Source organism: Harpia harpyja, chromosome 2, assembly GCF_026419915.1.
Source record: "Harpia harpyja isolate bHarHar1 chromosome 2, bHarHar1 primary haplotype, whole genome shotgun sequence".
In the NCBI taxonomy this organism is placed as follows: Eukaryota; Metazoa; Chordata; class Aves; order Accipitriformes; family Accipitridae; genus Harpia; species Harpia harpyja.
The window spans coordinates 76,689,791-76,702,375 of record NC_068941.1 but is presented as its reverse complement, the minus strand read 5'-3'; the positions used below and the strand labels follow the sequence as shown (position 1 = coordinate 76,702,375).

The window sequence follows — 12,585 nt, the reverse complement described above, 5'->3', positions numbered from 1 at the left end:
AAATTAATGGAAATTTTGTAGCAAATTTCAGTGTTACGCAAATGCAGATCTGCACTGAATAATATTAACCTGCAAGTTTAACCCATAAGTTTTAATCTACCCACTATAATGAGATATATTTTCCATTTTTAAATGCTTTGAGAACTAGGGGGGAACCCCAAATATACCTTATTTTAGAGCTTAATATTTATGTTTTCTTGTGGAGTTTGTTTTCATTTAATGTCTCTGCTTCATTGGTGATGTATGCTTCTGGTAGAAAAGGTAGTTTTGAGCATACTCTCACTGAAATACTTTTCTGTTAAAAACACCTGGTCAGATGTTTTGGGGGTTGTTTTTCATGTAACTATCTGGGAGTGGCATGACACTTGTACAGTGCTTTACCATAACAGAAACACCAGGATGTAGCTGTGATGGGCTAAAGCAGATGGAGGAGCAAGCAGAACTTCTACCAGTTTTGGAACACAATTCCAGTGCCTTTGCAAAAGTTGCTGGTCTAGCTGAGATTGAGCAGGTGAGAAGAAAGGTTACCACTATTCTTGCTGTCTTTGTGCACAGTGGGTCTGTGAATTTTGAGATAAAATGAAGAGTTGGTGTATTTAAAGATGAATATAAAAGTAGCTTTAATTCATAGCTACTAAAGATGTTATTCAAAATGAATACAGGTGTGCATTAAGAAAATGATTGACTTATTTGTACCTTATTTGTATCATTACTGTCAATGCAAATCTTTAAATAATTTGAAAACCCTTTATATGGAAATATTTTTCTCTCATCTGTCTATAATCAAGTATTTTATGGATGAAGTGAAAAATAAATTATGATTAGCAACATAGAATGATATCTCTTAGCTTATATTTTTCAGTTTGAAACATTTCTTTTTTGCTGTTACCAGGTTACCCTTGGGACAAAGACAGCAGGTACTCTAGAAGATAGTTTCACATTGTTCAGATGTACCCCAAGTTATTGTGCAGCAAGACTGCTTCCCACTTGCTCTGAGAAGTTAACTAACAATGAGACAAGTAAGGGAACCAAAGATGAAGAAAACTTTTCTCTCTTGAAGGAACAAGCTATAAATCTACCAGCAAAGATGTTCCCTGTTTCTGTGGTTGAAGCTTTGATGAGGAAGAAGGTCCAACTTACCTTGTTAGAACCTGAAAGCTACCACATATCAGCTGTCACCACTGTGAAAAAAGTGAGGGGTTTTGATTTCTGCGAGGCAAATATCAGTCTTTGCTCTGATGGCCTCTGCCTTGTTGCAGAAGGAGGGTTTTCTGACAAAGCTTCTGCACTTCTTCATGGAAAGATGCCTTGCACTGTGACTGAAATTTTCACATTATCTCCGGAAAAATACAACATGGAAAAACATTGGGAAAACAAGCAAATTCTGCCAAAAAGCATAAGTGAAAACAAATGTCTGGATAAAATTGTTGATGATGGAAAGTATCATCAAAAAATCTATAGAGGGAGAGCTAAAGGAGAAGAAATACAGAATGAGAAAGTCCAACCACAACAGGTGACCTGTGTTCCTGAGGAAAGTTCTAAAGTTTTATTTAAACCTGAATTGATCAGGCCTGGGAAGCAAGGAATGGAAGCCAAAGACAGCCTTGGTAGCCCACAGGATGTCCCAATTTTATCTGTTGATTTTAAAGACTTAAAGAAGCATTTTAAAGGGAGCCCTAAATTAATGGAGAAACAAGGAAACCTCTCAGAAATCTGCACCTCTGATGTGAATAGGGTATATAATGGAGAAGACATAATCAAAATGGAGGAGAAAGGAGAGCAACCTCAGAAACCAACTCACCAAACAAACCCTTCCAGCAACACTGGCCTGAAAGAAAAGAAAGACCAGACCCTGAAACTATGTGAACCAAATAAGAATTTCTCATGTCAAAAAATAGGTGCTGAAAACATGCAACATGCTTACTCTCAGAAATTTTTTTGGTCAGAGGAAGAGAGGTATCCGGTAAACATATTGTCTCCTATGCAGGAGAGGGCTGTGTGCTTAAGCAAACTGTTCCTGCCAGGAAGCAATTTTTATGAGAGTTTCTGTCATCTGTCACCACTGGAAACTGGTAATGAATGTAATGTGAAGATACATGCACTGGAAAAAGTGGCAGCAGTGTGTTCTCAGAAGATATTTCTACTGATGCAAGAGAATGAGAATTACTCAAAAAAAGTCTGTATATTACAACAGGAGAATGAGAGATATGCTCAGATGATGTGTGCACTGGAAGAGGAGATGGATGCATATTTTCAATACATTTTAGCAGTAGATGAAGCTAACACTGTTTCATTCCAAAACTTACTTAATGAGAAAGAAGTTGCTGGTGGATGTTATAATAGCTTATCAGAAGAAAACACCAGGAGCCCAGGAACACTTTTTGTTGAAAACTTCTCTAAGAACCTCTCATGTGTTGAAAAGAAAAATTGGTATTCTGAAAAAGGCTCATTGACAATTGCATCAAATAAACTTCCCAGGAGTGTTTTATCCCTGGATGGAAAGAAAATGAAATATTTCCAGCTGCTTTCTGACCTGAAAGAAGAAAGAAGCAGATGCTTCAAAGAAATAGCTAAATTATTACAAGACAAGGAGAACTATGTAGCAAAATATAATGAATTAATACAAGAGAGAGAGGGAAATTTAGAAAGAATATCTCTTTTAGAAGGTGAAAAAGAAACTTTATTGGGATGTTTGGCACAGGTAAAGTGTGAACAAGACAAATACAGGACCTTGGTTTCAGAACTTCAAGAGTGCAAAACCAGCTGTTATCAAACTATTTCTGATTTACAGGAGGAACAATGTGCACTGGAAAGAGAAATAGACAGAATCAAGAAAGAAACTTCAGAACAGCTTGATGAATTTCAGAAAGCAAATGCAAACTTTATTTTAGAAAATAACAAATTAAAAGAATTAATGTCTTCTTTGGGTTTCAACTATGAAGAGCTGACAAAAGATAAAAGTTTGGGAACAAAGGAAAAGATAGTAGTAAAACTAAAAGAAAAAAGTCAACAACATGGTCTTAAGCCAAAGAAAGTTGAAACAGCATGTAGTGTAACTCAGACTGAAGAAGAAGGAGTTCTGGTTATAGACCCCTTGAACTATTTCCCTGGAAAAGAGGTAAATAATAAGAATGAGGAATGTTATCAAGCACGATCTTCTACAGAAAGGGGGAGATAGAAATGTCATTTGGAGGACAAAGCTATGTGAACTTTGTAATATAGAAAATGTTGTAATCTCCCATGTGCTGGAGATCTGAGGTGCTAAAGTTAACTTTGAAATAGAAGGCAAAATACCAGAGAGTTTTTTTCTGAATGTTGTATTAGAGAATTTTAAAGTGATAGAGCAAGCTACAAAGTTAAAAATAAGAGTGCATTGTTCAGGCATTTTAAAAATTATTTATTTTATTGCAAGAGTAAAAGCTTCTGGTAGAGCAAATTAATTTCCACAAACTTCTGTTACAATGGTGAAGTATTCAGGGTTGTGAAACAATCGTGTCTTATTGAAAAGTATGCACATGTTCACTTACTAACTTTTATTCTGATAGGGTCTATTTTTTTCACTGTTTTGATTTTCATGAAACATATGCCTAAAGACAGGATCTTTACTTGTAGTGTATTTCTTGCCCATGTTTTGCCTCTGTAATCATGAATCTTACACCACAGTGAATTTCTGTGGAGATTACTATGTTCTTGTAAAAGCAGAATTATGACTTCAGTTGAGAATAATCAACAGGGAAAGATTTATCTCTAATATCTTGATTTTATGCAAGTGTTTTTAGTGATTCAGAAGGAAACCATATATTGTTCTGTAAAAACCTGTGTGCCATTTTTTATGGGTGAGAGGAGTTATGTCTTTCTGTTGTGTATCCAGGGCAGCACGTCTGAAAGCTACAGTGTGATGAAAGAGCAAGTCGAAAAGGCAAAAGAGGAACAAAAAATACAGCAAAAGGAATTAGAAAAAACAAAAAAAGAGGTAACCTCCTACTCTGATGTAATTCTGAGGAGCAAATTTGTTTTCTTTCTTCTTTTCTTACGTGGCTGTTCTTCTTTCTGCCAGGATTTAACACTTTTACAAAACAGGGAAGCCTCTGATCTGCAGAACCAAAATGTACCTCTGATCTTTCATTTAAGTGGTGAATTACACAGTCATTTGTGGTTGGCCAGAACTTCAGGTGAAGCTGCATTCCTCTAGCACACTTTGACAGAGCTGAGTACTTGACAAAGACACACAGAACAAACTATCTGCTGTGGCCATCTCTGGGCAGGCTGCTTCCCTCCCCCTCACTAGGAGTAAGGAGGAGTAGAAGGCAGTAGAAGCACTGAGGATTATGGCAAACCTGAATTCAAAGTAGTTTTTGAATGAGAGGCAAATTGATTTAAAATCTGACACTGTCAGGGCATCTCACTGTATCCAGTGATGGCGCAAAGCATGCACACTGCCCCTTTTCTCGACATCTATGTAGTAAACACAAAGTCCAACATCACCTACATGGAGGCTTGTTTGGATGGGTAGTTCTGTGCCTTTGTAAAGTAAATCTGCGGTTTTAATACCAACAGAGGAAGCTTTCAGTGCTGTGCCTTTTGGAATGCATTAGCTTTCACATTCCTATTTTTTATTGAACAATCTCCACTCTATGCTTATCTAAGCAGAATGTATTGCTTTTATGGCAAGTGTATATTTATGGGACTGTTTCATGCAGTAAAAGGCATTGCACAGACTCCCTGTGGAAAAACCACTGGTAGTAACAAGTGTGGAGTATGTAAAAGAGCAGTAGGATTAGACATGGTGGTGTACAAAATGGTTGTCCTTTGACAGCTGCTTTATAAGACTTCCAAGATTTCACGTGAGGCAACTGGAATGAAGGGGTGGATTTGGATGAGTGATGGATGGTTAAGTAAGGATTTCTGACCTTGTAATTTGAACATGAAGAGATCGTTTGATTTTTATTTATTTTTTTTAAATCTGCTTAACTCGAGTCCTTCTAATCCTTTTGTGTGTTACAAGGAAATTGTGTGTTACAACACCTTCCTCAGTTTACTTAAAAGAATGTGAAGCCTTTGCTTTCAGAAGGGAGAAGAAATGATCTATCATATGGGGGAAGGAGTTTGCTGTCAGGCAACCAGCTGATCTGCTGAGTGGGTTTTTTGTGTTTTGGTGGTGGTTTTTTTCAAAACTATGGTTAATGTGTGTAAGTGGAGAAAATGCATCCTAGAAAAATATAAAGGTGAACATATGAAGGGTTTTTTTTCCTCCTTTGCATTTTTCATTTCTGACATTTCTCGGGAAGATTTTTTTCCTCCTAGCTGATAAAATCTTACTTTCCATTTGCTCTGAGGGCTTTCAAAGACATAATCTCTGAAATTCTGAGTACCTTCACCACTGCTTTTTTTAGCTTTATTTGGAATACTCAAGGTAACTTCCAATTTAGAAATCAATTTAAAAATTAATCTATTTTTCTGCTCAGGTTTAGTTAGATATGTTTCTGTAAGACTTACTTTAAGAGTCTTACTCATTTCTTGTAAGAAGATTGTAGTGTATTGTGTAATTCCTTTTATTTTAATCAATTTACAACAATTTAAAACTTGTGATGTGGAGATCAGACTCAAGTCCGTGGTTGTAAGCTGGTATTGAAAAGTGATACCACTGCTAGACTAATTATACTCAGTAATGTTGCTTTTTTATTCTTCCCGTTAGGCTCAGAAGTGGTACAGAGAACTTGGCTTTGCTGAAACAAGATATGAAGAAATCAAAACTCGTTTGACACAGGCTCTCTCAGAATTAGACCATCTTAAACAAGAAGTTGGGGACAAAATGCTTGGAAAGCAGTACTGCAAATTAATGGTAAGTATGTAAATGGAATGGAGAAAAGCATATTCCTTGGGAGGGAGTGTTTTGAATGCAGAGACACCCATTATTGTTACTGGCAATAGATTTAAAGCAAGTATAGAGCACCTAGAGCCACTGCAACTATAAACTTGAAAGTGAGCAGATATTATGCAAGGTAGACCATCTGTCTACAGGATAGTCCAAACTCCGGGCTCTGCATGGGCTTTACAGGCACCTCCATTTTTTACGACTCTTGTCCTGCTCTCTTTAGGCAGAGTCATTTTCTGAGGCATGGATTTTCAGGTGGCCTTAATGAAAGCTGTTGGAGGAGTCTCCAGTGTTTCCAGTATTTGGCCTTTCTGCCTTCTAGCCCCAATTACTAGATTTGGACAGGCAAAACAAAGCTGTGATGCCGGGCGCTTTGTAGAGCAACTTCCACTGCCAGTGAGCAAGTGGTGTGGATTAATGGGGAGTCAAAGTCTGTAATTGACGCATGTGGCCCAAGTGTGTATCCCCAAAATCTGGGAAATTTTTCTATCACATGGGGGAGAGAAAGTCTCATTGGAATGTATCTATATCACAGGAATTCTGTTTTTGCTGTAAATGAAAGCTTTTTGAATTTTTAGGTGGTTCTGAGTCTTGATAAAGTTTTTATGTTTTTCACCAAAATGAAGTGTTTTATGGAAAGATTTTTAATTATTGAATAATGGCCGAGAAGCAGCTTTCCTAAAGACTTTTCAGCTAGCCCTGAAATTATTTCTGTGCTCCTTAACAGGAAAACTGCAAAGAAGTAATATGCACCTTTTATCAGCTGGAACAGCAAATTTGTAGCAACCTACAATATTTGCAAATTCAGTTTGAACAGGTGTCCTGGTTTCAGCTGGGATAGAGTTAATTTTCCTTCTAGTAGCTGGTATAGTGTTATGTTTCAGATTTCATATGACAATAATGTTGATAACACACTGACATTTTCAGTTGTTGCTAAGTAGTGTTTAGACTAAGTCAAGGATTTTTCAGCTTCTCATGCCCAGCCAGCAAGAAGGCTGGAGGGGCACAAGAAGTTGGGAGGGGACACAGCCAGGGCAGCTGACCCAAACTGGCCAAAGGGGTATTCCATACCATGTGACGTCATGCCCAGTATATAAATGGGGGGGAGTTGGCTGGGGGGGATCGCTGCTCGGGAACTAACTGGGCATTGGTCAGCAAGTGGTGAGCAACTGCACTGTGCATCACATCTTTTGTATATTCCAATCCTTTTATTAGTATCGTCATTTTATTACTGTTATTATTATCATTATTAGTTTCTTCTTTTCTGTTCTATTAACCTGTTGTTATCTCAACCCACGAGTTTTACCTTTTTCCTTCCGATTCTCTCCCCCATCCCACTGCGGGGGGGAGTGAGTGAGCAGCTGCGTGGTGCTTAGTTGCTGGCTGGGCTTAGATAGATATGGCTTTGGGAGAAAATAAAAACAAATTCTGGAAAATGTAAAGATTCTGGGTTCAGGGCTGTGGGTGTAGTTGGCCACCTGCAAGTCCTATGCGGTTATTTCATATTAGCTTGTACACCCTACATGGCACTATGCGCTAATGTTTCGACAATAGAATTCTGACTGTTAGTTGAAAATGAAGCACAGATTTTTCATACCATTATGATGTATTGGCATGTAACGTTTTAAAATAATGAAATCTATTTCAAGTAAGAAGAAACTCCCAAATTGTTTGAGAATAAACAGAAGTGTATCATGGTGTTTTGTTTAAGCTAACACTTAAGCTTTTGGGGTCATTTTTGGGCAATGGAGCTTTAACCCTTTTGTTTGGGGACAGTCTGGGGCAATTATTGCTTATTTTATTGGTCACTGAATTGAGATGTTAATTATTTCTATGACTCACATGGCAATAAAATTTATCAACCTTGATAGAATGTTTTTACACTGGAAAAAGTGCAGGTCAGCCTTTCTTCTGTAAAAAAAAAAAAAAAACCAACCAAAAAACCTCCCAATTTTAAATCCCTCCAATAACTAAACTTTTCATGTTAGTCTTTATTAATCAGTAGTATATATTTATGCAATATTGTGATGTTGTTTGATTTGGATCTGACTTCTTCATCCAATTTAATTATTTGTTGTAGGGTTAATGTCAAATTGTTGAATATACGTGTCTCATTCCAGGATCAAAGATGCAGTACATGTACATCACAGGACTGGGTTTATCCTTTAGTTACACTGTTTGATGGCACAACTAATTATCTGCATGACTCAAGTCCATTATGTCTTAACCAAAGGATATTGATTTTATTGGCACAATTAAGCAAATAGTACAGATAGAAAATAGAGTAGATATATTTTAACAAAGGTTGTGACTTTATTTCAATAATTGCCTTTTAAAATAAACTTTTTAATGTACACCAAGCTGTCAATAGTGGGGTTTTGTGAAATTTTTAAAATATGACCTAAATTTTTCTAGATTTAAAAAAAAAAACCGACTGTTTGGCACAATGATTATCATGATCTACCTTTCTAGCATAATTTTATTTCCTGAGGGCTGTTTTGTAGACCGGTGATCCTGTTCTTATTTTCAGTTAGTTGCCACCCTTGTCCAAAAGTGCTTTTTATCCCACAAAGTTATTAATAAACTCTAATACAGTAAATCACAATAATTTATGCTTTTTCCTGTTCTAAACTTAATTTTCTGGAAGACCTCTGTTTGTGATACTTGAAAGAAGTGCAGATGTGAGCAGTCTGGACCTAGAACCCAAGGGGGGGAGGTCTTTGAGATATGACGTGTTTTGAGCATGTCTTTTGGGACTTTGTACATATCTTATGTTCTACAGCCCCCAATGGCCAGGGATCCTAGTTCTCAGCTGAGACTTCAAAAGGCTGTCATGATATTCTTCATGGCAAGTAAAAGAGAGCAAAGATAATATACTCCAAGATTACTGCTAGGACTCTTTGTTTCAGTTGTGTTGCTAACAGAGGAAATACCATTTGCATAAGAGTATTTGGGGAAATTTTCTACCATGTTGAGGTGGCCTTCTGAACTGTGGTGCTGTGTTAGAAGTTAGGAGAAATATGTGCGTGAGCAGGCAGGGAGCAGGGTACTATTTACGGCTTTGAAAATGAATACATGAATTTTGCATGAAGCGCGCACAGTAAATAAAGTGCCAGGCTTCCCTGGTGAACCCCCAACTCCTGTCATGGCCTGTAGCCAAAAAAGTCATATTCCTTCTCATTTTCTCACTGAGTTTTCAGATAAGCACAGCGCACATGAGAAGAGGAAGATTTTATTTTTATTTTCAATGTTTAGGCACTAACTTCAAAGACGAGAGATCTTGCCAGGCTTTACAAGAATGCAGTGTGTTAAATGCTACATTTTGGGCTTAGTTATCCTTTGGCTATTTCCCAGTTCCAGCTGCTGGGTCCTACACCCTTCTGGAGCTTGACCACACAATCCATGATTACTGTTAACTGGGACATCTGATAGACTGATCATAAACAAACCTTATATGCCTCATTTGTGCTTTGAAACTACAGAAAACTGCTAGCAGGTCAGCAAAATGCAAAAGGAAAGAGGGTACTTCTCTCTGTCTTTTACCTTCAAGCAATTTTTTTAGTTCCCCACCTCTTTTTCCATTAAGCATCTTTAGTTAGGGAGTGTTTCCATTTTTTATTTAACATACTTTTTTTGTGGGAAAGAAGATGATGAGGAAAATACCATGTCTCAGACTCATCCTCAGGCTTTTGTCACTGCAACCCTGGTCTAATCAATCTTGATGTGTCCAACATTTGCTATTGTTCTTTTTTCTTAACGCAAGAGGGAGCCAAAAAGTTTGGTACAAAGCATGCACGACTTGAATGCTGTGCATAGAGGACTTGCTTCATTAGGAAGAACAGTATGAAAATGTCATATTTCTGTTTCTATCTGTGCTGCAATGATGTGTTGAAGGCAGAGTGATGTGATCTATCACTTCAGTTTGCTGTTTGCCATGAAACTGTGCCTTCAGCATGTTGTAGTCACCAAGGGTGTCAAAGTTGGAAAGGCTGGCAGATAGCAAAGGAAAATTTAACTGTGTTGTTGTGCATCATGGCTGAATATTAGCTCTTCTCTTGGTTGTATCACTGTTAGTAACCATTAAAATCAAACCACCCTCCTGCATATTTTGTCAGAAGGTTATATGGTTTTACCACAGTATAACATAAGTCTGACAAGGATTTTTAGCTTAATCACTAAAATGCTTACTATTTTAGACTTGCTTATGTAACATGTTATCAGAAATCTCGAGCAGCTGTGTGTATCAACTGAATATTTTTCTAATATAAGTTCACAATAGCATAAATGTTTTTCACGTCTTTCTTCACCCTCAGATTTTCCTCAGTCTTAATCTATATGTGTAATCTGACAGTGTCATTTCTAGCATCTGACCTTATGATGCTGACCATCAATCTAAAGCTCTCACTAATCCTTTCAATCTAAGTGCATGAAATTGAAAAAAACCAAATCAGAGGAGGGGGAGGAGTTAAATTCAGAAGCTCCTCCTTCCACTTGTTCTGTACCATGACTACTACATTTTAATGTAATAAATATTTTCTTTTAAAATATTTTTTAAATTTATACTTAAAATCTGATTAGTTTTATTAATAATCTTCCAAAACAAAAATATAACTGGGAGAGTTGAATTTCCTCTCTGAGATAAACATATATAGAAAAATAAGGGGCGTATTATATAGCAGTTGGAGCAGGAGACTGGGGACTTTTGAGTTATGTTCTTACTCACTGTGTGACCATAGGTCGGCCACTTAATCTGACTGTGACCCAGTTTCCCCAGATATGAAATGATTATAATACAATACTTACCTTGAAGGAGTGTTGTGAAATCCCAGTCCTATACCTGCTCTCACAGGGGATCAAGAACTTCTTGCTCATAAACAATTTCAAGATTAGTGCAAGATATTAGTGCTAATATGTTTATGAAGGTTTGAAGTCGTATGTTTTATATCAGCTTAATCTTTTTTTGATATGCAAGGTAGGTACATATATTGATTGAGAAGTTTTGTGCTCTAAACCATGATTGAGAATATTTTCATTATCATGTGTATTTTCTCTCTAGCCTCTGTACACTGTGAAAGATGCCCAGGAAACAGAGGAGAATAAAATAGACAATAAGAGATTACAGCAGCACGTGCTGACCTTGAAAGCCCAGCTCAGGGACCAGGCTGCATTGCAAAATCAGTTTCATGACTTGCAGAATGAAGTGGAACTCCTTCAGGGTCAGCTATGTGAAAAGGTATAATAAAGCTGTTTTCTGTGTGCTTGAGTGGGTGGACAAATACGAGCATCGACTTCAGATTCTAACTCTTTCTTCTCAAAGGAGAGAACCAAAATAGTCTAGTTTCCTGGGAATGAGTCTGAGGATAATTAAATGGTTTCCAGGCATATAAAAGTACCCCTGACTTCAGAGAAATAAGGAAAAGATGTAAACCGCCTGGGTGGTCAATGTTATGGAAAGATGATAGACTATAATAAAAGTTGCCGCCAGTCTCTGCTATAATCCCCATAGTGTAATGCAAGCAAAGTGGTGCTGGAATTCTTTACAGAGCCACCTCCTTGGCTTAAATTGTCAGGATTTTTAACATTCCCAACTCTTTTGTTGCACTATATCAGATTAGGAAACACAGTGAGCTAGTGATAGAATTTTGATAGAGTTTTTTCTAACTTTTTTTGATCCACCTGATTGTAACCTGCTAGGGTTACACATTAAGAGTTTCATTAACACATTTTCAGTTAGCTGTGTGGTTTGTATTTTTATTCATTGACATAGTTATTCTGGTGAGAACCCCCATGTACACAAAAGTACTCTTACATGAGCAGTTTTTACATTTGTGCATTTTATTTCACCTGGCAAACCAGAGCAAGTACAGACATTAACATTTGCAAAGCTACTGCCTTATAGTGTAACAGCAAAGCTACTGCTGTCAGTGTGGCTACAACTACTGAACTCTTAGGTGGAAACAAATTCCTGCTAGGACTTTTTTCCCTTACATTTTGTTTCCTATTTCTTTGGAAACTATTTTTTGAAAAGCAATGATAGTTACAATGTGACCCAAATTGGAATTGCCCGTCATACTCTGAAACAACTAGTAAATGGCATTTTCTCAGTAGTATTCTTCATACCCTGATACAATGTGTAGAACATGCTTCTCCTCTGTCTTTCCTCTGAAATACAAGAGATTATTTTCTTCTCCCTACTGGGTGCAAGTTTCATCCTACTTCCTCCATAGTAAATCCACCTGTTCTACAGTTTGGGGTTCGTTGGGTTTTTTTGGGGTGGTGTGGGTGGTGGTGTTTGTTTGTTTGCTGGTTTTGTTTTTGTCTCGTTTTTTTTTTTTTTCCTGAGCCTTGTCATGTGCTGTGATTTGCTTTAAACCAGTCTGTACAGAGGGTTAGTGGCTTCTCTCAGGCATTGATTAGGATGCCTCTTAGCAGAATAGTGGTGGTAATATGAAATTGTTTTGTGGTATCTGGTGTCTGTAGTGATGGATGGTGCATATCAGATGGTAGATGAATAAAGGGTGAGATGTGCTATCCATATGAATGCACAACTCCTAACTGTTTTATTGCATAACCAAAATGTTTTGCTCCATGCCTCATCAAGAATTGAATGTCACCAGTGCAGGGACCTACTGCCAGCTTTTTCTTTGTTCCCCCCAGTGATAGCACAATGTAAAGATGTCTGTCCTAACTACTTTGTTTCTTCCCAAGCC

General features: G+C 37.3%; 1 protein-coding gene across 6 annotated transcripts in view; it reads left to right on the top strand.

The window, feature by feature from the left end:
• JAKMIP1 (janus kinase and microtubule interacting protein 1) overlaps positions 1-12,585 on the top strand; it is a 253,174-nt gene that overhangs the window by 181,862 nt on the left and 58,727 nt on the right. For 4 of the 6 annotated variants that reach the window (XM_052780512.1, XM_052780511.1, XM_052780508.1 and 1 more), the window contains 5 exons: positions 390-511; positions 893-3,118; positions 3,872-3,973; positions 5,696-5,842; positions 10,932-11,108. In XM_052780512.1, the coding sequence (XP_052636472.1) occupies positions 390-511; positions 893-3,118; positions 3,872-3,973; positions 5,696-5,842; positions 10,932-11,108 (2,774 nt within the window). Of the gene's footprint in view, positions 1-373; positions 512-892; positions 3,119-3,871; positions 3,974-4,057; positions 4,661-5,695; positions 5,843-10,931; positions 11,109-12,585 lie in introns of those variants that run through there. The other 2 variants (XM_052780514.1, XM_052780513.1) reach the window with 2 other exon arrangements.